General features: G+C 42.2%; 2 protein-coding genes across 9 annotated transcripts in view; both read right to left on the bottom strand.

The window, feature by feature from the left end:
* ODF2 (outer dense fiber of sperm tails 2) overlaps window positions 1-16783 on the bottom strand; it is a 26452-nt gene extending 9669 nt beyond the window's left edge. For 2 of the 7 annotated variants that reach the window (XR_012155255.2, XM_073314433.2), the window contains exons 1-11: window positions 14364-14584; window positions 12191-12275; window positions 8772-8897; window positions 7897-8067; window positions 5972-6138; window positions 4892-5021; window positions 4394-4525; window positions 3591-3665; window positions 3306-3377; window positions 2170-2286; window positions 25-210 (exon numbers count right to left, since the gene is read on the bottom strand). Coding sequence is in view for 6 of the 7 variants with exons in the window: in XM_073314433.2 (XP_073170534.1) it covers window positions 25-210; window positions 2170-2286; window positions 3306-3377; window positions 3591-3665; window positions 4394-4525; window positions 4892-5021; window positions 5972-6138; window positions 7897-8067; window positions 8772-8897; window positions 12191-12275; window positions 14364-14584 (1482 nt within the window). In the remaining variant the exon portion in view is untranslated. Of the gene's footprint in view, window positions 1-24; window positions 211-2169; window positions 2287-3305; window positions 3378-3590; window positions 3666-4393; window positions 4526-4891; window positions 5022-5971; window positions 6139-7896; window positions 8068-8771; window positions 8898-11231; window positions 12276-14363; window positions 14585-16699 lie in introns of those variants that run through there. The other 5 variants (XM_073314434.2, XM_073314438.2, XM_073314437.2 and 2 more) reach the window with 4 other exon arrangements.
* Window positions 15412-24572, bottom strand: PTGES2 (prostaglandin E synthase 2). Of its 2 annotated transcripts, XM_073314448.2 has the most exons (7): window positions 24258-24572; window positions 22141-22335; window positions 21430-21485; window positions 19861-20013; window positions 18996-19196; window positions 17857-17974; window positions 15412-17007 (listed from the first exon to the last, which is right to left on the bottom strand). In XM_073314448.2, the coding sequence occupies exons 1-7, from the start codon at window positions 24531-24533 to the stop codon at window positions 16855-16857; spliced, it is 1152 nt and encodes a 383-aa protein (XP_073170549.2). In that variant the 5' UTR covers window positions 24534-24572; the 3' UTR covers window positions 15412-16854. The 2 variants fall into 2 exon arrangements, with proteins under 2 accessions (XP_073170549.2, XP_073170551.2); XM_073314450.2 differs by lacking the exon at window positions 22141-22335.

The raw sequence follows: 24572 nt of genomic DNA, 5'->3' as shown, positions 1-24572 counted from the left end.
TCCCTCCTCCCCAGGACCAACTACCTTTTCTGCTAGCTGTACATTCAGCTGCTCTGCATATTCCTCACTGCGCTCAGCCCGCTCTTTCTGTGCACGTATGGCTTTCTTCAGGGCCTCCTTATCACGCTCCCCCTTCTGCCTCAGCTCTTTTAGCTGTTCCATGATATGTTCCACCTCTGCCTTATGCTGAGCCCCACTGCGCTCCAGATTCTGGAAAGGAAAAAAAAAAAAAAAAACCCACACATTCTATGTGAAATGCTTTATCTTCAGTCAAGAGGGTCAACTTATCTCCCAGCAGCCAAGGAGAGAGGCAGACATAAGCCATCTATCAATGTGGTCCATCATGGAGCTAAATAATCTCAGTTCAGTCTGCCATTCCTACTGTAGCTTGGTCCACTTTATTCATGGGATGAGACACAAAATGATCTTGAAAACCATTCTTGCAGTGGAAAAGGTGGGCTGAGATGCCAAACTTCCAGTCTTAAAAGTAGCATGTAGTGTTTCTGTGTGCTGATAAACACAGCTGCCAAATTTCACTCCTGAGGCAGCAACCGGTTCCTCTTAGTGCAATTTATAAGTTATGATAGATCCTTTAACTTTTTCCACTCACAGTGTTAACATATGCTAAGAGAGGTGTCTCATTCTCTTGTCCTAAAACAAGTGAATAAGGGTAATACCTCTTGGGAACCAGTTCAGGAATTATGTCTCAAGAAGACTCAAACAGCAGTCGTTTCCAATATTTCTAGTCTTAATATAGAATCTAAAGGTTATTATTACATCAGAACCAAACAAGGTAAGCTCTGAACTCTTTGCATTTGGCTCAGTGTATTTCAATATAATACCTAGTTTAAGCAAGTGCAATTCTACTGACCACAAAGCTGCACATCCTTACACTAGGCCCAATATTTATTGCTATATGTAAGGACAGATTTTAGCAAGATTATTTTCTTTCCACCGTGTGTGGCATACTTCTGCTCAGCAATGAAGTCATCTTTCCTGAGGCTTTCCAAGGTAGATATAGACCTAGCACCTTTTGTTCTACATAGGAGTTATCTCCTTTCAATTGAAATGTATCTGCCTCGATAATTCATTGTACAGAAGAACATACCTGTATATAGCCTTTTTCTTAAAATTACAGAGATAGTTAACACACAGCTTTCATCAAGATAACCCAAGGCAACTTTCTTCATCTCAGTACCTAAGAACTGTCATACTGATTCAGACTATGGTCCATCTTGACCAGTATCTTGTCTCTGACAGTGGCCAGTACCAGAGCTTCAGGGTGAGCATACAGGACAGAGCAGTTGAGGTGCTCCACCCACCTTCCGCTCCTAGCTTCTCGCGGTCAAGAGGTTTAGGGTCACTAGAAGCATGAGATTGCATCCCTGACCATCTTGGCTAATAACCTATCCTCTGTGAACTTAGCTAATTCTTTTTTTTAAAACCCAGTTATAGTTTTGGCCATTACAACAACCCATGGAAATGAGTTCCACAGGTAAACTGTGCATTTATATAAAAAAGTACTTCCTCTTGTTTGTATTAAACTGGCTGACTATTACTTTAATCAGGTGACCCCTGATTTTTGTATTGTGTGAAAGGATAACACTTCTCTATTCACTTTTCCCATACTATTCATGATTTTATAGATCTCTGTCATATTCCCCCTTTGTTGTCTCTTTTCTAAGATAAACAGCCCTCATTTTTATAGTCTCTCCTCACATGGAAGCCGTTCCAGACCCTTGATCATAGGTATCACCAGTGATACAGTGAAACAAACATTTGTCTTTGCAATCAGATAAAGAGACCCATGGCAGGAGTTTCTTTTTCCCAGATAGCAAGTTAAATAGTTTCCCATCCCTCCTGATATGTGGTTCAGCAGAAACCAATCTCTTTAACATAACTAATTTGAGGGGAAATCTAAAGTAACAAGTAATTACTTGGAGACAATTAACCCTTAAAGTTTATGACTTCGCTTCACACAAGTAAAAAAAGAATTTTAGTTCTCAATCAAAATTATAGAAGAAAATGTACAACAATGGCATAAGTGATGCCAGCTTATGCATTTCGTTATTGGATGGGCATGGCATGGAATAGTCAGTGACTGCCACTCTCTTCTTCAGTGCAATCAGCCGATCAGTTTGAATGGCCTGGTGAATACCGAAAACATACCCGGATCTGAATAGCCAGACGATTATTTTCAGCTTCTTTATTTCGCAGCTGAGCTTGTAAATGACCCCTCACAGCTTCCATGGATTTGGAGAGTTCGCATGCTGTCTTCGCTTGATCCTAAATATGAAACAAATAGGACTAAGTGTCGTTTTCCCAGGCATCGAAGCAGATGGGACATTTCACACTACGCAGCAGTTCAGGCCTCTGCTTCAACACACACCACCAGCTATCACAGGATCTGCCAGAAAGAGCCCTCTCAGAGACTCATTTTCTTAGTCATGGGAGCAGGGAGGCAAGACATGTCAGTCAAATTTGCCCAGTTTAGCTAGAGTGTGTAAGCTCTGAGGGGAGAGCCATGGCTTGCTGGAATCCAGCAGTTTTGTCCAGAGAGTTATGAGAACAAAATGTTTACAGAAAACTACAGTAATTCTAAGCACCCCAAGAACCAGTATTCTGCATTACGGTGCTGATGAATGGTATATTCCCTATTCCATTACCACAAGCCCTGTCCTTCTCCCCCACTCCCTGAAGCACCCTCACAGATCCCTCTCTCCATTCAAGTGTACCAGGATGGGATCCCCCTCTTTCTAAACTGGCATGGAGTCTAGACCCCACAGTCACCCTGGTTGACCAGCCTGCAAGGATTTGTTCTGAGCCAAAATACACTCCACTCTGGCCACTGTTGCCATGTGTCCATCTGCTTCATAGGAACTTGGAACCAAGGGGAGGCAGGGCACATTAGAACCTGAGGCCATGGGCAGCTGATGGTTCCCAGCAAAACGAGATTACCCATCAGGACTTGCTGCAGCAAGGCACCTAACTGAGCTCTGCCTCCAAGCCCTATGAGACCCTCCTGAGCAAAGTGTGCAATAGCAGCTTTGGAAAAACCCTAGGAATAGCCAGTCCTGAGGTGACATCTATCATTTCACATTTGTTGCCTGAAGTATTTGTGATGGATGTTATCAATAAATCAGCAATTCCATGTGGGGATTAGATAGGCATCTGCCAGTTCACACTAGAAAGCAGGACCTGCAATGCCTTAATTCACAATAGCTGCCTCAAATTCCAGACCCTTGTTACAGTTTTGAAGGTTCATGTGTGTTCAAGGAGAGGTTGTAATAGAAAAGGGAAACTACCTTTTCTGTCTGTATTTGACTGATGAGATCTTCCACCTCCTTCTCTTTCTCCTGTAGCCTCATCTTCAGATTCTGGAAGACAAACACCACCCAGATCCTAAGTGACTTTGTTGCTAGCAGTGGAAAAAAGGGGCTGTTAAAAAAAGGCCAATGTAGCTTTCTCCATCAGGCTAAATGGCACCTCTACAATATATATCACAATTGGTCACCCATGTTTTAAAGAATAAACTGTAAATCTCATTTTTTGCCCCATGTACTGAAAGCATGCTTTTGCTCTTGCATTACCGCTTTCTCTGCATCTGAGTCAGACAGCCTTTTTAGCAGCAACCCCTGCTGTTCCATCAATTTCTGTGCATCTTTCTACAAGAGAATGAAGAAACAAGAGCTCATTAAGCTTTTTCCAAAACCACCCTCAATGTCCTAATTCCAAGAAAATGTGCCTTCCAATTTAAGATGGACCTGAGAAAAATATCTATCTATGCCAGCACTCAAGCAGCAACTCTCAGATAACATTAAAAGGTGTCAACCCTGCCAGCAATTTCATTTTCAACTCTCTTCCTCTCAGAATTCCCATCCCAGAAACCCTTCCTCACTCCCATCTCCTTTAACCCAGTCAAAGGGGATACTACAATACACAATGGCAAACTAAGATCTTGCAAATGTATCCCACTTTGGGCAAACACAAACCTTTGCTGGTTCCTTTTACTGGAATCATGGGTGGCTGAGGAAGTACTTTGCCACCGACCTGCCTTTGACCAAAGCAGCACGTGTTCAACAAGCTGCAGTAGGAATAGTAATTACACTGAAGTATTATCACTCCAGCAGTTTGCCTAGCACTCTGAGATGTTAACATCTTCACACTAGGATTCAAACTTTATCTGAGCCTTAAAAGGGAGGGGTAAGGTCTACATTACAATTAGGAGAACCAAGGCAGAGGGAGGTGAAGCATTTGTCCATGATCACATAGCATGTCAGTTGCAGAACTGGAATTAGAGTTCAGGAGTTCTGACTCCAAGTTCTGGTCTCAGTCCACTAGCCCATGCTGTCTCCTGTAAATCGGGGAAAGTTAAACATGCAGCACTGCTCACCTCCCGGTTGTGCTGTTCTTTAAGTAGATCCCGGAGTGTCCTATTGGTTTCTTCAAAAGTGCTTAATTTCTGTAGCAGCAACTCTTTTTGCCTTGTCAGCGTATTAACGTCTGAGCTGGTCATGTGTTTCTCCTAAAAAAAGAAAGACATGGTCATATTTCTCTGCAGTTCAGTATCTAGAGTCTGGTATGAGCGATGTGTACAATATAAACACAAAGCATAACAAAACAACTTGAACATCAATGTCACATCCACAAAGGGCAGTGGGATGTTAAGATGCTGGCTGATAAACTCCCATTTGTAAATTCAAAATGACTTCAGATTTAACTTAATCTGGATTTCAGTACCTTCCGTGCCCAAAGGCCTATCAATCAATTAAAGCACTAGAAACCTCTCCACTTTCCCTTGACAACCCCTGAACCAGTGATTCTGTGACAGCTCTTGGAATAGCAATGTGGCAGTACATCAAATGCTATGGTGGACGATGCCATCACTTACATTTTTGAGTCTCCCAATCGTATCCTTCAGCGCATGAATCTGTTTGGCTGCTGCAGCTCCGTCCATCTCCGCCTCAACTAACTTGGACATCAAACACTCCTTCTCATGCTGCAAGTGCCTCTTCTGCATTCTGCAAGAAGAACACAGCTATCAGAAGAATGGATAGCCAAATGCAATAACCAGGCTGCACTGGTGAGGTCATCCTTAAAGGAAGCATTGTAATTAGGGTTTCTGATTAGAGGTTAACAGATAAAACCTCCCAAACAAAAAGATAAACCATAAATACTAGAAATGTACCACTTTTCAGTCTTGGAAGTGGGTTGTGGTGGGGATCAGCAGACCCTACCAATCCTCCTGTACTTGCTGGAAGCTCATCTATCAAGTGGGGAATATCAGAGGGGGCCAATGTTGGGGTTCTCTCAGAGCAACCTCCCCTACCAAATACTAAACCACAACACCTTTTATCCTGGATATCAACAGTCCTAAGGACCTATATCACCCCAGAAATAAGCCTCCAAAATGGTATCGGCTGAACATGAAGCTGGACATTCTAAAAAACTGGAGAGAACACAGACAACTAGAACTCAGAGAAACCCTTCATAAAGGGCTCAAAGCCCTTCCCAAGCCTTAAAAATTATTCATAAAGCTCTTCTGAAAGATTCAGAGATTTATTCTCCATATAAACTTTAGTGTGATGGGAAGAAGAGGGGAGATGATGACTCACAATCAAATATGAATGTTTTACTATGTCCCCACTTAGTGAAAATGGGTAACAGAATGAGCTAAAACATTACTTGCTTCCAAATAATTGCCTCAGGAAGGCTGAGACGGATTTTTCAACCACCACAATGAGATCCCTAGGCAAAAATAATGTCACACTGAGGAAAGAGGGTTTCGCTGCACCATTAGGCAGGAAGCAGATATAAGGAAGGAGAATGCCAATTCCGCAGTGCCACTCAGCCCTGTACTCCTGGGGCTAACCAGAATTAAATTTGTTAATGTTTTTATAAAGGAGACAAGTGCTCTTGAAACATCACTATAGTACATGTACACACAGGAGTTAAACGGTAAGTTCTTTACAAAGTAAGATCTTTCTCCTCCTTTATGCGCTCAATGTTACGTCGGAGCAAGGTATTCTCATGTTCTGTCTCCACCAGCTCCTGTGTGACTTCATCTAGCTCATCCTTCTGCTCCTCAAGGAGACGCTTTGCCATCTGCTGTTGTTCTTCCCGCTTCTGTGTCTTGGCCTAAGGAGGACACATCTTATTTTTATGTATATAGAGCTTTACACAAGTCAAGGTGCTTTTACGGCATTACAGATGGTTCAGATCCCCCACCACTGAAATGCAGCAACTCGTTAACAGCACACAGCAATGCTCCTCAACAGTTTAATAGATGAGGGAGGGATGGGAAGGAGCTGATCAACGTAGCCAACAGACCCCCCTGGGGTACCCTTATGGACCTGCAGACCCGTTCGAGAAACGGTGCTACAGATAAATTGCTGAAGATATTTAGGAATGTAGACTGAGACCTTATGCTGGAATTTAACCAAGGCACCAGACCTACTGCCTTTACTCAATATAGAAGAAGGACCTAGTATTCCCCTGTCTAATTAAGGTTAAAACTGGTGACATGGATTATACTTTCATGTTATATCTACAACATTAGCCTGGTTAGATCCTATTTACATTTAAACCACATTGTAACTGGTTTGGAGGACAACTGTTTGTAATCATAGCATGATAGGACTGGAAGGGATCTCAAGAGATCATCTAGTCCAGTCACCTGTATCATGGCAGGACCAAGCACTATCTAAACCATCCCTGACAGGTGTTCGTCTAACCTGCCCTTAAAAATATCCAATGATGGAGATTCCACAACCTCCCTGGGCAATTTATTCCAGTGCTTAACCACCCTGACAGTTAGGAAATGTTTTCGAATGTCCAACCTAAACCTCCCTTGCTGCAGTTTAAGCCCATTGTGTCATTAAAACAGTTTGCGATACACCGCCGGTCTAGCCGTTCAGGGCAGGGCCCTCACTTTTGTGTTCTTCCCACTGTATGTCTCAAAAGCCAAGGGACCAACTCAGCCCGGTTGTCCTCAGGTGTGATTATTTGAGTTTAGACATTTGAGTTACCCTATCATGTAACTGACTTTTGTTTTTGGAGCATGGACAGGCTTAAACTACTTATGATGATAACAGTCTACCTAACTCAGAAGTCCTGTTTTTGATTATAGGTTTTTAGATTTTTAATTAAAACCAAACAAAGTTACATAGTAATATAATTGGGATATATTGCCTGCTCTGGGGGAAGCTGAAAGAAAGGAAAATGCCTGTGGTCTGCCCGCACCATCTGGGCCTGTTAGAGGGTTTGGACATCAGATTAAATCTACACTTTAAAATTCTGTATGCAGACTCTCAAGGGACAGCTGTTAAAATATTGACAAGTACTTGAAGGCCATTTAGACTACATGGGATAACATTGCGTCACTGAAGCGCAAGTTCCAGTAGTGAGCCACGAGGAACATATTGTTCAACAAGACAACCCTGAGAGCCTATGGGTCCATGTGGTAAGACAATACTTTTACCTTTAGGGAGGAACATCTTTTAGGTTTAGAACCTTGGTGGGAACAAAACTTTACACATAGAAACTGAGGCAAAGCATCATCTTGTATGACAAAGTCATCCATGTTCCATGATTCATTTTAACATAAGTAAAAAAGACTCTCGTTAATCTGTAGTTGAGATATAGCTAAACTGAATGAAAGCCGAAACCAACTTGCTAGCAGACAACACAAGTGTAAACAACGCATCAGAGTAGCCAAGCCCTTTTCAACTCATTCATACTGGCCTCTAAGAAATGTAACAAATGAGTTGAGCATCCGTTTGCCCTTCATCACTGTACCCCAGTCTTTAGCATCCTCTTGCCAAGTTTCCTCTTTCAGTATCACTTTGCAAGCCCCTCCCTATTACCCTCTGTGAGCCTTTAGTATGGTCTTCTCACCTCATTCTTCAGTGTCCCCACTACATTCATCAGGCTATCTATCTTCTTCTCATATTTGTTCATTTTGCTGTGAATAGCATCCTCCTCGTCTGTAGAGAGGTCACTCAGACGCAGCACCGAGAGCAGTTTTTCTGAATCTGGAGGAGTAATTTCCAAGCGATGGGTTGGTCCCTGGTGGGGATGTAATAGTCATAGCTTTTTTTAAAAGGTACACGCAATGTTGTAATCTGAGCATCTCCAAAACCAATCTAGGATCGAATCACATCTCTGAAAAAATCCTAATGAGGACAAGATAAAATACCCAGGCTATAATCCTCTCTACTTCAACCTGTTTCAGTCAGTTATAAAAGGCTCTTGACGGGGAAAAATAAATACTCCCAAATCCACCAAAACAGCACATGTAGGGATTAGATTGATTGTCTGATTGTCATGAAGGAAGCTGGGAGTGGGCAGCTCATTCAGCCCTGGTGAGAAAAGGGGCACAATACACGCCTTTCTAGAAATCTTATGACAGACAATAGTGGCCTGTAAAGTAAACTGTGCCCCAAGGTAAGGTCTTTTAGAGAGGGAAATAGAAAAGGAATAAACGAAGGGGGATTTCTCCAGCCTTGCAGTATCAGGGTGGGAGTGGGAAAGAGGAAAAAGTGACAGATAGCTGTAGACGAAACAGCCACATGATGAATCCCCCATTCAGAATCTATTTGTACAAATAAGTTTCAAAAAGCCAGAGATAAATATTGGATGTTTAAAATGACTGCCAGGTGGTAGTGGTCACCTTAACTACAGTCTAGCACCCTCCAATCCCACAGTAAGATAAAAATCTAGTGATCATCTCTTAGTCCAACCCATCCAATTAAAAAGCAAGTCAGCCATACCTCCCACTTGTAGGCAGACTCCCGGATGGATGTTTTGCCTGGGGGCATCCAGGGGACCCTGGTTTTCACCCGAACGCTTCGGCGCACATTCACAGTATCCCCTTTCATCTTCTGTTTGTGTTTCGGCTGAAGGAGAGAGAAAAACAAAATAAACCTCATAAGACTTTTAAAAAATCATTTAAACCTTTAATGCTGTAAAAGTTAAATGTCAGGACGTCATTCTTACAATAGTACCACAGACTGCTTCACATGGTATATCAGAGAGGAGAGTCAGCAGCTGGAGGAACAAGGCAAAGCCAAGCACAAGAAAAACTTATTGCATAAATAGGAGAGCATATAGCCAAAATGAAAGCATTCTTGCTATTTGTCAGACAGGGCCTTTATGACATCACTTGTAGCTCTGCCTCTTGTGATGCAACGAAGGCCTTGGTTACCCTGTGAAAATAGATCTAGCTGGTGTTAAAGCAGGTCTGTCCTTTTTTACATTTTGAGGAGGAGTTTGCTTGCTTGCAAAATTTTACATCAGGACTTGAGTGACAACCTACTTTCATTTCATTTTTTTGGTTTATTTAATGTCTTAGTTTATAAAGCACCAATATTACAAACAGTACCTGGAATGCTAGACATAACAAACATGAAATAAATCAAACTGGGCCCAGTGACAACATTTAAATCAAGAGGACTGGGACAAAAAGCATTCCAAGGATCAAGAGCATAAGAAAATAAGGCCAGGACCTTAAACCAAACCTTAAAGACAACCACAGAAGGACATCAGATATCACAGGAATTAAGGGGAAACAGAGGTCCCTCAACCAAGAATCTCCTGTTCTTAAGCCCAATTCCAATTAAACCTCAGACGAGAGAGCCTTGGGTGGCCTAAGGGGAAGTATGCTAGTTGCTGAGTACCATTCACCCAGATTATTATAATTTTACATATAGTCGTAATAGCTTGAGTTGGCCTACTGAGAAAGCCCAACTCAGAGAGAATGACAGAAGGGAGGTCAAGGTTAGAGAGAAAAAGGTCTTTCTGGGCAAGAGAGGAGACACACAAAAGCACTGCCACAACATCTATTTCTGTGCAGGAAGAGCAAAGTAGGTGGATCCTCCCTATCCCCCAAACCTGACTCTCAAACAGTAGCCATGATGTATTAATGAGGGGTTGGGGTGTGGGGGGGATTGATCTATTAAGATCCTAGAATCACTTTGCCTGCTTTGTGATTAACAGGTATTCTCACTCCTATATGGGCTGATCTTAAGCTTCCTTATCTAAATGAAAATGCAGACGCTTTTGCACAGTTCTGAGGCTTGATCAGAAAGTCAGGTGGTCCAAAAGCAAAGGAGGCATATAGCTGAGTATCATCAGGCATACCCCATTAAAATATTCACTAGTGGCAACATACACAGTTAACAACTGAGAGGGGGGCAAAGTAACACTGTTGCAGACTCTTAAAGAACAATAAGCTAGCACTCACCACCTTTTGGGTCTTCCATTTCAAGAATGACCTCGACTTCGGAAGAGGATTTCACCCGCTCCAACTAGTAATTGAAACCTAGCCACCATTACCAGCTAATCAATTATATCTAAGGCTACTTGCTAGATCCTCTCGGCCAATGCTCAATAGAAGATAGTCCAGACTGATAAAAGCTGTCTGTGCACCAGCAGATGACTTCAATCCAGAGTCTTTTTAAATCTAATATTTCACTTAACCTGATCCAGGTGGAATTTGAGATGTCCAGCTACCATCTTCCCAACAACCCTTCCTCCAGACAAAGGGATGATCAGAGAATGGGCAGTAGTTTGACAAGATGTTAACCCAGAAAAAATATGTTAAGTTGGGGCAGGACTTCTATACACTTTATACACAAGCAGGATACTGCCCTAAGTTAAAATGTCTTAGGTGTCTAAAAAGCAACTGTATAATACAGTATGGTTTTCCTCAGCAAAAAAAGGGTGTTAGGAAAGTCTAGCTGCTCAAGCAAAGGAATGTGTTTTACTCCTGGTTCCGTCATGACTGACTGTATGATTCTGGACAACCCACTTATCTGTGTCTCAGTTTGCCCATCTGTAAAATGGCTAGTGTACTTCCACATCTCATGGCAGAGGGAGAGGTAGCTCGAAACTTAACTAAATGTTTGTAAAATGCTTTAAAGACCATTGGATAGAGGCCCTAAAGAAGTACAAATGGTAACCCAACTATACATGTAAATATAAAACTAAATCACGTATTTTACCCATATGAGATACAGTTTCATTTTCTAAAGATTACTTAAAAGTATTGCTGAAAATTCACATTGAAATGAATGCAGTTAAGAAGTCAGTCAGTCTTATTTCTCTAACCTACTATCTATTTATTCAGATCTCAAGTGGTAGAAACAGACCTTGAACATTCAGTGGTGCTTCTAGGACCCTTCACTTTTCTGGTTTGTAGCCCTTACAAACACCCAACTACACACTCCTACCTGGCTTTTTGCAGGTGTTGTTTTCTGACCCTTTTTTATATGGACATGGACAGGGGTGTTTTCATCCACATGAACGTGCAAAGGGGGAGATGAGGAACGGTTCTTCATGGTTCTTCTCCGACAAACGGGAAAGGGTAATACAATGAAAGGAAACCTGTGAATAAGGAAACTGGAAATAATAAAATTTCCCTATGCTCCAGTCAAACTGGACAACTGCCTCTAGCCACCTGTCCCCAGACAGCTACAATTGCTGAGATGGGTCAAGCTATTTAGGCCACAGTTTGAGCTTCCTTTCAGTAGCACCTGCCGTTTTAGATCACATGCAGCTTCGGTGTAAGATCTGGAGTAACTCCATAAGCTTCTATTTACACCATGGCTGAATCTGGCCCTTCATTTTTGTTTGGACAAGGGATGGTACAGACAATGTAAAGACAGCGTTGTATTGGTAGAGGGTGTCTGTAAGAGTCACCAGAGTTCAAGGTCTTAGAGCATGCCAAGGGCTCTGATTAGCAACACCATCTGATTTTGAGCAGAAATTTTACAACAGGGCCATTACTTTGACTAGCAAACTAAAGAATTTGGGAAAACTACAAGGAATCCATCAGAGGTGCCATACGAGCCTTATCCTGCAAACATTCTTGTGCTTAATTTTAAGCATTCTGAATAGTCCCCTTGATTTCCATGAAACTACTCACAGTTCTTAAAGTTAAACATGTGTAAGTGCTTGCAGGACTGGGGCCTATATTTGTCTCTGCAGGTTATTTCTCATAAATGATGCATGTATTTTATTTCCACATTAATTATCCGCCTAACATGCAATAGCAAGGTATGAAAACAAATTCAAAGTAATCAATGCACAGTTTAAGTGTAAAAGTTTCCTTCTTATAAAAGAAAAGTAGCACCACTAACCTGAGTATAGCAAAAAAGAGAGTTACATCATTCCAATCCCAGTTACTTACAGTTAGCATAAGATCATCAGTTTCTTGTGACACTTTTCTCTGTGCTGAGATTGCAGTTCTCTCGTTTTTGATGGAGGGGGGACACCTGATGGCAGAAATACAAAATAGATTACTAATAGGAAAGGATGCTAGTTTCCTTAAGGTTCCCATTCCTTGAGTAGAAAGGTAACATCCTGACTCAAACTTGTTAAATACCTAAAAAACACTCTATAAAAGAGTGTGCCTTAGTGTTCTTTGCACAAAAAATGTTAAAACAAAAAGATTAAAATAAGTACTTTGATTTTCAGGTATGATACACACATTATGCTAGATAATTAATTTTAAGGTGCATCATGTGTAAGACACCTGATTTTGCAGGGTGGATTGGCCATAGAAGAGAAAGTTTTTATTCTTTCTGACCAGTGGTTTGGGACCAGTGCTTCCCAGATGTTCCTAATCCTGAAAACAATATGCACTTTCTTTTTCCAAAATGTTTCTAGCCCTGGCATGTCACAAACTATTAGATCTTCAAGTCAGATCATTCTGATCATCATCTTGCAACTCCTGCCCTTGGAGTCTGATAATTTTAGCTACTGCTGTCTCAGGAACTGCTACAAACCAATACTTCCTACTGTCTAAATACTCATAACAACAGCTTTTCAAATGGTATAAAACAGTTTCATATAAGCAAAATAACCATTGCAACTAGCAAAAGACAAAATGCATCGCACTATTGACCCCCTATGCTCATTATTGCAATTTGGTGGGAAAGAGCAGCAAGAAGTGAGGACTACATGGATAAATGGCAGGAAGAAGAAGAATAAATTAACAAAGGTTCTTATAGGTCTGTGGAAATAGGATAGTTTTTCTTAATAGATGATGTTTATTGTGGGTTAAGATAATTTGGAAGCAACACAAATTAAACCAGAAAAAGACACTCATATTACAAAATAAGAGTGTCTACACAGGGAGACACAACAATATTAATATCGTGGTATAGGTACAATTATACCGTTATAGTTCTGCCAATAAATTTTCCCATGCTGATGAACTCTACAAATAGTTCTAGCAACAGTTCAGTATAATTGACATTATAAAATCTTGCAGCATAAATGTGGTAATATCCAAAGCTATTAGCCAAACGTCAAGCAGAGTCCAAATGCTCAGTGATCATCGAAGGTAAATTAATATTGGTAAGATTTCCATCATCATTCTGAAGAGACTGAGATTTTTCAGTCTCATTAAAATGATTAAGTTTGCAGAGTGAAAGTGTCTGTTGAAGAGTAAAGAAAACAACATACCAGAACAGTTTTAGCAAAAATATTTTATAGAGACAGGGGGAAAAAATCCTTCCAGCCTCGGAAGATATGTATTTAGAAACTGAGACAGAGTTTGCTGAAGTGAGAGAATTTCTCCAGCTTCTTGTTAGATAAGTGATTGTAAATACAGCTGGTTTGTTTGGTTATCTCAGTCTTGATAAGTAACTAAACCCTATTAATGGGCAGAAAACCTACATCAACTACAGTGTAAAAGAATGAGGGAATTCAAATCTGAACCTTGAAATACTAAGAGCAATATTAATATTCTCATTAGAGCCAGCACATTCATTTTAGAAGAATAAAGGAGCTTTCCTTGTCCAACAGCAATCACTATTACTAACTCTTGTTACTTTACCTCACAGAATTTCTTTCCTAAAACCCCAGCTTCTGGAGTCATGTTATTTCATAAGAATCTCTTTTTCACAAGTAAGTTTATCTTGCCCGCATGGTTGCGGAGAAAAGCTTGAAAATAATGAACCCTAAAGGCTCAAAAAAAAAAAAAAAAAGGACAGCAACGCTGAAGCCTGAAAAAATATTGTAAAGGCTTCCTGACTGTTAAAGCCAATCTCCTGATTTCGGAGCGGGGCGGGGAGTGACACATGTCTGGACTGCCTGGGGAACTTCACAAAGCGAGTCCTTAGGGGGCGGATGGACGAAGTCACAAGGCAAAGGGCACGTCCCAGACACCACAGAAACCCACCCCTGAGAGGCAGACGTGACAGAGCAGCAGCAGCCCGCGGGGTGTGATCCGCTGCAGCGCATGGGCTGTGGGGACCCCCGTGCCCCTGGCCAGTCCACGCTACCCCGGGGGGCTCGGGGACCCGAGATCCTACTTCAGCCAGCGTCGTCCCCCCCGGCTCCCCAGCCCCCCTCACCATGCGGGGCCGAGCCGGGTTCGGAGCCGCCGCCTCAGGATCTCCTCGAAATTGGCGGCGAGGCGGCGGTAGCTGTTGCTGCCATGGAGAGCCCTGGGCCGGGGCGAGGGGGGACGGGGCAGGGGGCGGCAGCAGCAAGGGCAGGACAAGCAGCAGCAGCAGCGGGACCCGCCGCCGAACTTCCGGGTCCGCTTCTGGGACGCTGCCCGCAGCTCCCCCATTGGGCGATTCAAACCCCCCGTGACCCCGGCTCGCCGCCGCGATTAGCTCCCAAGGCTCGTCGGGGCGTCACAAGAGCCCGCCCTCTTTGGGCGAGCCGGGGCGTGTCACTATGGGAACGCCGGGCAACACGCGAGGGAGGGGGCCGGGCCGGGCCGGGCCACGGCTGCGCTGAGATGGGGGCGGGGTGGAGATGGGGGCCAGAGGAGGGAAGGGCAGGCGGGAGGAGCCCTAACCCCCACTGACAGGGGAGGAGGGGCGCTGAATCAACTATCCCACAGACCCTAGTATAGGTCAGCTCTGGCAGAGATTCAGCTCATCAACCAGCCCCCCTTACCCCGGCAGCAGCAGCCCCGTTCAAAGCTGGTCATATGAAGCCCCACTCTAGGCAATTGCACAGCGTGGGTAGGGGACTGGGCCCCTAGGAGAGCAGCTGAGGTAACCTGCTCTGCCTGGTGACAAATACTTCTGAGCAAGGCCCCAGGGCAGTTCTGAAGCAGTGATGGCTCATTTACGCATCTGTCACATCCCTGTGTTCTGGCCCCCAGAGTGCCCGTGGGGGTTGGACCATTGTTAAATATTTTTCTCCTGATCCATTTTTTTTTGGTTAACTTTATCAGAGATTTAAAAACAAAACCAAACCCCGCTCCCCCCAACTTTTTAATTGATCTAATCCATCTCCCCCTTCATACCCACACATGCTCAAACACTGTATGAAAAATAACCTGTAATTTTCAAACACTAAAACAGTGTACTGTTGAACTAGGGTGTAGCTGTACTTAAAGATAGCTAAGTGCAGAAGTGCTTAAATAAATGTAGCCAGCCAGCGTAGCAACAGTTTGTTTTTATTGCAAATACTCTCTTCCTCTCCCACTACTACTCATCCAGTCCACACTAGAATTTGCACTTCATTTTCCTTCTAAAGTATCCGTAGATACAGTAGGTTCTGGACAATAAAACACACCTGTATCACACACTGATACTTATGACTGATAGCAAAAAGCAGTCTTCAACTAACACAAAGTTTCTGCATTGATGACAGATGCCATCTCCACCACTAATTTCCCAGATAACCAGTTTCCTTGAAAAGTGCCCATGATGCCATGGAAAGGATTGTTATAAGTAGAGAAGAGGGAAATTAAAACCTAGTACCATTCAGAAGATCTCTCACTCTCTGACCTACAGCCAGAAGTGAAAGGATTCCCTGCAACTTAGCTCACCAAGACAGGTACCAACTGGCATTTCCACACTGCACTAGTATTAGCCAGAACTCAGTGAGGAAATACTAGTTCCAAAAAGTTCACACTATACAACGTAGCTTACAGCAATGGCTCCCACTCCACACAGCAAAGCCTTTGTTGCTCTTGCATTACAAGAAGCATCTAGAGAGCCAGAGGACTGCAAAATTCACAAGCACTCACTTGATAACAACTGATCATATTGAGTATTTCCAGGAACACTTTTCATGTAACTCATGCTAGGAAGCTTTTTTTCAAATAATCATTTTGCAATAATTCTTTCTTCAGTCTAGGTTGTGCTCTCTGGGCCTCTATCTTCTGGTAGACGAGAAACCCTAGATGCCATATACTGCATAGAAAGAGGAACTGAGCCTGTATTATCACTGACAATCCAGAATCACCTGTTGAAATAACAGTTTAAATGGAGATCACCCTGAAGACTGGAAGCACATGGCCTGCAGACAGCAGGATCTTTTCTATCATGCAAAGGGATTCCTTCCTCAGGGCTGCTGATTCACCCATTGCCCTCAGCACTGTACTTACAGGATGCTATTGCAGGTCAAATCTTAATGCCATTTAAGAGTTACACAGTACCTCAAATAGTCAGGAAGACACTCAGGACAACTTGGACAAGAGGAGATACAGCCTGAAGTCAACCCTGGACAGACCTCAAATATTTGCTTTTGCTCCAGGGTCCACTAGCCAGCACTGTGGTTTCTTTTTAACATATACTTAGTATGGGGCTCACCAAGAGAAAGTCAGTTTGCTGCACTCTGCTGTTTAAATCAGAATTTACCCTCCTCTCCAATGAGGTCCCAGGTCAGCACCTTTTACATGTTTCTATTATTCTAAATGTCATATTTACTTAACTGTACACACCTGTCCCCTCCTGCTCTCTTGGTCTCATGAAGCCTCTTATTAGCTCTAAGCTGGACAATCCACATGCCTGCACATCAGTCCAGGGGGAAAGGCCAGTGCATTTTATTTTTAAAACAGAAGGTCTTTCCTTTTTAATGTTTTTCTGTGCAAGAATTTTAGTAAGGCGGCTGCAGCAGTTGCCAGTTTGGGACTTCGGCCTCCCCAATAGCCTTCTCCATGCGATGGTACCAAGGTTGAATCTTTGTATGAATCATCATGTCATCATAGGCTTCCAGCCCTTCCATGACCCGGAGGACCCCATACACTGCCTGTGCCAAGAGAGGAGAGAGAGTTTGGAAATTAACATAGATAACATTAACTCTACATCTGGAATGGATGTAACTTCAGATTTAAGTGTCCCAAAACTCTACTCCCTTCCCGATCACCTATTCCACCCATCTGATTAGCAGAGATTATTGAGACAGTCACAGACATTAGATGGATAAATAGGCAGTGCCTAACAAAATGGGCAAAAATTTTGGGAGATGGAGTAAAATGAAAAGTGATTATAAGATCTGGTACAGTATCCAGCTCCATATAAACTCTTTATGGAGATATTGCTTCAGATTAAAACAAAAACCATTATCATTATTTATAATGAGAGCTAATGATGCAGGAAATGGTTTAAGATTCAAATCCTGAAGTCTGAGCTATGCATGCTAACCTTATGACCCTGTCCACTGATGTCAACAGGGCTCATCTCCAGTTGCAGATGTGGAAGCCTAAACTGCTTTTGTCATTACTGCTTTTGTCATTACTTCAGATTAATAATGTCCTACTTTGGGAAGTCATGATGTTTGTAAGGTATGTGCTTGGAGTATATTTCCCAGTGGAAAGGTGATTGGCTGGCATGCTTTCTACACACACAGCCAATACAGAATGTATGCTCCTGAACTATCTCCATATTGTACAATGGAGTAAACATACTCACCCTGCACCTGTAACACATTTTGACAACACAACTCTCACCTCCCACATAAGACACTCAAATGATATATCTAATACAGACCAAGAGGATATAGTACATATTTTATACATAATCATAGTCACACCTATACCATACTATGTGCATGATGAATGATAAATTAAGTACAGAGACCAAGGGTCTTGACCATTACCAAGTCAGCAAGATTCGGCTGGCTGCCACCCATGAATGGTCTGTGTTTGCCAATAGCTTTTACCCAGTCATTGGCTGCTTTGTACAAATCTTCTCGGACATTATCCTGGAGATGGTGCCTGTGTTAAGAGAAAATATGGTGTCCTCTAACTGGTTCATTTCTCTCTTTAATTTTCCCCTCTCATTACCCCTTCCCATGGATTCATATATGGCTGGGGACAGGGAATGCACTTCAGAGAGTGAATTGAAAGGCTTGGGTATTTTTAAAGATGACTATGAAGTAACTTGTGTGCATAAGCATCTCTTTCATTCAGAAGGTTAGAGGGCTCAAAGAAGTCCAATAAGTACTTAAAGCTGATTAAGTGGTTAATGAGCTATTTACTGTAGTGGTTAAAGCAAAGGACCAGAATTCTAGAAATCATGGACAGTAATTCTTTCTCAGTCACTAACTAAGTGTGTCACACTAAACAAGTCAAGTCTTGACCATTCCTTGGTTACACCAATTGATAAACTGGATTAAAGAAGGCACTTCTATTGGAAAGACAGCAGAAATCTAAAGGGGAAAGATCCCCTGGTCCTACTACTATTCAAATGGTGAGGGTACAGTGGAACTAGTTCCACTTGCAGTGATCATTCATTCAGTTCATGGGAATAAAATATTACTTTTTTACAGTTTCTGATTGTTCTGATCAGTGGAGATTTAAGTTGCACAGATCAAACAAGTATAAATTCCTTTGATATTTTCACAGGTAGAAAAGGATTTTGCACCACTGAATGGCATTCAGCTGTACAAGAACATAACTGATGCTCCCATAAACTGTAATAACTGGAGTGACGTGCCTTGGAGCTAATGTTAAAATTAAAAATGTGTCGTTACAGAAATGGAAATTTTGCTTCTGCATGTCTGATTTGAAAGTTGTTTTGGGTCCACATATAGTGATCATTCAGATACAATGATCAGAATGGAGGGAGTATTCAAACTGACCCTTAGAACAGAACTGCATTTTATTTGCAAGGAAAATGCCTATTAAAAAGTGTTTGAGACAGAGTTTTACTGTTTGAAGTTCATGGCTAAGGGTGGTTAAAAACCAACGGGACAAAGACATTCCCTTGCTGTGTGACTGGGTCAGTGGTACCAACCTGCTCTTCAGCCTCTTGCTGATGAAGAACATGGCAACGGCCCCCATGTACTTGGCAAAAAAACCTTCCACGGTGCCAAACTTTCCCTCATGGACAATGTAATTGAAAGAAGCCAGGGCTTCCCTAGGTGTGCGGTAAACATTGGGGGAGATGAGGTGAACAAGCCAGTCATCTGCCCATTTTCGCCACTTCATTTCCTCCCTGTAGACATCCCAAGAAAGTAGTTTAAGTGAACAAGGTGGAAACATTGAATCAGAGGAGGAGGATGCAGATGATATCACAATAACTGTAGCTGGAGCTTCTGCAAAGGATGAGAGTGCAACATAGTTCCCATCCAGTCTGCTCCACTGGTAATATCCCTGAACTGTGGTCAGGAGGGATCCCTCCCCACTTAACTGCTCTAATGCCAAACTCCAGCTGGATGAGACAAACTAAAGCTCTAGATTCACTTTCTATTGTTGCAAGCAGGCTGGATGGCCCATGAGGAACGTGTGTCCCATAATCATGGGTTTTCCCCAACATTAATCAATCCCAAGTGACCCTTCCAGCTAACTCAGGAGCCTAAAGGGACATCACTCTCTGGGAAGAAGGCAGGGAGGAGAGAAAGCAAAGGAGGAAATTAGTGCAATGGTTGAGGCTCGGAGTACACCAAAGCGGGGGCGGGGGGATTTTCACATAGAAGTATTACATTTTGCAAGTTAAACAAATAAATTACTTGAAACAAAACCATTCCAGTTATTTATGGGTGTCTGATGTGTATCATGTCAAGAGCAGCATTAGGAGGATTGTGTTCGTGTTCTCCAAGATGATACAGGAGGGGTGCTGTGAAACCAGCTCAGAGACCCCTAGCACATGAAATGCTTACACCCTAGTTTCTTTGATGGGGTACACATGCTGGGTCTCCATTTCATCCAGCATGAGCCAGTATTTGTTCCCATACTCAGTCACCTCCTTGCCCCGCTCATTCACAGCTTTCATAGGAGGATAAAATGACACAATCTCTTCTAAGCTCTTCTTCCTGAGGGGAGAAACACAGTCAGAATCTGCATGGTCTTCTCCACGTGTTACTGAAAAACAGTTGCTATGAGTCCTCTTTTTGGGGCAACAAAACACTGGCTGCTCTAAAAATAGAGACTTCCATAACAAGGCAGCTCAGCGGTTGTAAATCTAAGGACTATCTCTGTGCAGTCTGTATTTTCTCTTTCAGAATTCCTCTCCATCTTGAGGTGCAGTTAGTCAGAACAGTGACTGTAAAAAAATTTGATGATTTTAATAGCACTATGGAGCTGATACAGCTGTGGGAGAGCAAACTAGAGCCTATGGCACCATAAGGAAACCAGATTCCAATAGTGGAATATTCTATTACCGTTGATAATGTAAGAGAAAAAGATCGTGGCTAAATTTTTAGGTCTCAGGAGGAGATTGACCGTTATGGGGAAATAAAAAAAAACAAAAAACCAGCATAGTGAGCAAATATACAATTAAAATACTTGTCCTTCAGTTATAATTCTTCCCCCACAGCGTAAAAGTAACTTCCACTGGCTTCAGTGCAAATTGTTTGAATCCTGCATGGGGGTGGAAGCAATAATGCCAGTGGACTTTAAAGTCTCACTCCTCCCCCCGCCCCCCCCAGCACCCCTTGACTTTCAAGATCTGAGCAAATTTGATCTGGAATCATGGATAGAACATAAATGTGTCGTTTTTAGAATGGTTTCAGTTTGAAAGTTGACTCTATACATGCCCGTTATACACCTTATTATCCCAGATATATCTTTACTGTAATATGTTGTAGTAACGTTGCAGTGTGTTCATGGATGCAAGACTAAGAGGAAAGTGCACTTAATGTATATGAAAAGAAAACAGTAAACACACACTGAAGCCACACACATTAAAATGCACTACTATGGAACAGCTTAATGCAAGAAACTAATGAGAGAGAGAGTACATGTAAGTGTCATTTCAAATAACCCACAGTAAGTATTAACCAGACTCCAGAATAGTCAGCTGCAGCTAACAATGTCTCTCTTATGGTTAAATTTCTATATACTGAGGTTCTCTATATCACAGGGGGGAAAAAAAGGAATAGAAGTACAAGTTGTCCCAGATATAAGATCCCCTCCTTCTCCATTCCCTACTCAAGCTCTTTGTAACCTGGATCTAAAGAACAGGCTACAAGAGCAGCAAGTTGATTTATTTCCAGATATTCTGACTGGCCAACAAAACAAAACAAAAAAATCAGAGGAAGGTTTGATTCATTTCATTTTTGGACTAACTTTTAAGTCTTCTTTGTGCAAAGGCAGAATTCTGAATTAAAAAACACCTGAGCTCTATAACTAACACACACACACACACACACACACAAAAGTGTTCTTGTTTTCCAGTTTGCCTAAGGCAATTCACACTCAACTACATTCTCACTATCCAGTTCTCGTACCTGGAAATGAGATAGGTCTTTATTGCACTGATGATCACTGAAGAGTCATTCAGTTGCTGCAAAATAGAATGAAAATAAATTTAAAAAGAGATGCTGATGGAGCTAAGGAGGAGGAGCTCATAAGAAGCTCTGCCAATTGAACCCCTTTGGGGCTTAAGTAGTCCCCAAGTCCCTTCTTCCCTAATCTTCCGTTTATTTCCATAGGCAAATCTGCTATACTACAGCCGTATATCTATTATTCTGCTTGTTCTAGACAGGCCAATAGTGGAAACCAAAGTGGGTTTCAGTCTGAGCCATTGGCATTCCAGGGGGCAAACCAGCATGGTAAGAAAATATACGGTTAAAACACTTATCCTTGGGTCATAATTCTTCCACCACAGAGTACAAGTAACACCCTCTGACTTCTGTACAAATTGTTTGAATCCTGCATGGGGGTGGGAAGAATAAGACCAGTGGACTTTAAAGTCTCACCTTCCTCCAAACTCCCTAGCAGCAGCATAGCTTGTCACTGCTAGGGAACATTGGGCGTTGTGAGTGTTCGGCAAAATAAGAGTGAGGCTAAGGAAGAGGTAGCTAAGTATACAGCCATAAAATGAGGAACAGGATGCTAAGCAACCTTGGAAATAAAGTAGGCTACACCTGCACTTGGCTAGTGACCCAGTGCTAGATGTAAACCCAAGAACCATGGTTATTTGAGAAGCAGAGACTCACCAGAGTGTTTCCAGCGTTGGCTAAAAGGATGGGCACCTTTCTGTAGGAGGAGAATTTGATCTCCTTCCTCATTACCGGGTTCACTTCCACAATTTCATAAGGCACCCCATGGTAATCAAGAAAGGCTCGAACCTTACTGCAGAACGGGCAGGTTTTGTATTGGTACAGGGTCAACTGCAGGCTACCTGCAGGGAGCTGAGGGAGGAAAATGCCAGAAGTTTCTATGTTCAATTCAAATATCACCTCCTCCCCCAATCGATTTATGTTTATTTTAAATTGCTGTTGCTGATATTTGGTGTTCAGATTATAATCTAGTCATCCAAATCAAAGCTCACACCTCTGGTTAACCAGCATTTTCTTCCAATGACGTCATAAATACTTAACTTTTTTGTATAATGAATATCTAATTTTTTAAATATCCCCTTATCCCTTTGTAGTAACTCCGATCTCTTATGAATATATGGTTTTGCCAACTGAATCCTATAGGTTAGGGACCAAGTCATCATAAGAATGACATTCACAACTCTGCTTTCTACACAAAAATCCAACCATCCAGCCTAAGAAAATTAAACAAAATTAACCTTAAAAAACAAAAAGTACCCCCCCCAAAGTAATAAAATTAACAAAAAATCAAAACCAAACCCATCCCCCACGCACAGTTTTTATGCTGCGAAGGGAGAGGTGTCAGAGATTCCATGAAGTCCACTAGAGACTTTGCTATTATCTATTTTACGTGGAAGATGCTCAAATACTACAGCAACGGACAGCAGTACAAAACCCTACCTTCAACATTTTATAAAAAAAATACCAGTGACTTATGCCAGGAAGCAATGGCTTTTTTTTGGGGAACAGTGGTTGCAAGGTATTGGTTGAGAACATATAAACACAGAATCTGATCTTGCATTGTTTGCACACCAGACCTTCACTGAGAATGCTGGGTGCACAAGGAATAAAGCATCAGTATTAGGCACAATGCAATTACACAACAGACATTTAACGTGCCTTGCTTATTATTCATACATTATAAAACACATGCCACCATTTTAACTTGTTTCTCACTTCCACAAACCCTCAGGGTATTTGCAGGAAGTCATTAGTTGATGGAAAGCCCGATGTAAGTGTACAGAATTGTTGTTTTCCCTGTCACTTGACAACTACTTTTTGCTTTTTTTATTCATTAAAAGCAATTTTTATAGTTACTCAAAGAAGATAATGTTGGGTAGTTTAGGCCTTTAGATTTTAATACTTTAAATGTTATTTCCTAATAACATCTAATATTAAGGAGGTGTGTGTGTTTCAATCAATAGAAAAAGCCTGCTATGTGTATTTAAACCTTCTCTTGAAGGGTTTGCCACCCCCAAATACTGCAGCATTATGCTAGTGTATGAGAACCAGAAAGCGAACAGACTAAAAGCAAAATTGAAACTAACAAGACTATTTTCTTTCTATTGACTAAAGTTAGGTATGTGTGTATGTCTTGCAGGATCAGGATCTATAAGTGTTTAGTTTTAATACACAAGAGTTACTAGTAAAATTGGTAGACATTATTTGTTTAGGATATTGTAACCTGATGGCATCACTTGTATATTCTAGATCACTTACCATGTAATTCATCCATAGGCATGGAAAACATTAATTAGCTAATTATTTTTATTATTAACTTTATTATTATTTTTAAAGTAGCAATTAGCCTATCCAGCAAAAACTACAAAAGGATTTGCAGACAGTAAATAGAAAAAGCAGCCACAGATCATTTGAGAGACTTTTGTAGCCTTTTAATCTGGAGACTAGGCTAAAATACTATCTGAAAATGAACAAAAATAGAAACGTCATATAGAAGAGAAAATCTGTGAGGGGGTGAGGAAAAAACCAATTTCAAGGTTCTTCCTGCCACCCCCTTAAGATTTCATTAAGGATGGGAGCCAAGATCTCAGTGTGCACCCCAAAAATGGAAGATATTTGGGAGGCAATATAATTGCACGGGAAGGACCATCATTTCAGAATCATTTGTAAGTGGGGGATGGGAAAGCACCATGGGGCCCGGTGTTCCTTAGGGATTGCAAGGAGCTTCCGGATTTCCTGCAGTACTCTTAAAAGTGGGGGAAGTGGGAGGTTACCTTGGCTGCCTGCTGCTCTGCAAGGTGCTCCTGGGCCTTCAGGGGATACTGGAGAGTCTGGAAGAGGCCAAAGGTGCCCCCCAGGGCAAAAGCAGCCCCCACCAGCATGCGGCTGCCCTTCCGTGCCCGGCCCCGTGCATAGCGTCCTGTCCCAAAGGGGATACAGTACCCCCTGCTCTGGGCCCGCAGGAGCCCCACCCCAGCCGCCTGGCCAGCAGCCCTCAGTCTCCACGGGAGCAGCCCAAGGCACCTCCAGCCACTGCAGGCTGCTGCCATCTTCGCTCCACAAGGTGGGCGGGGGAACAGTGCGGGAGG

This window comes from Lepidochelys kempii, chromosome 16, assembly GCF_965140285.1.
Source record: "Lepidochelys kempii isolate rLepKem1 chromosome 16, rLepKem1.hap1, whole genome shotgun sequence".
In the NCBI taxonomy this organism is placed as follows: domain Eukaryota; kingdom Metazoa; phylum Chordata; order Testudines; family Cheloniidae; genus Lepidochelys; species Lepidochelys kempii.
This window is presented reverse-complemented; position numbering and strand designations above follow the sequence as displayed.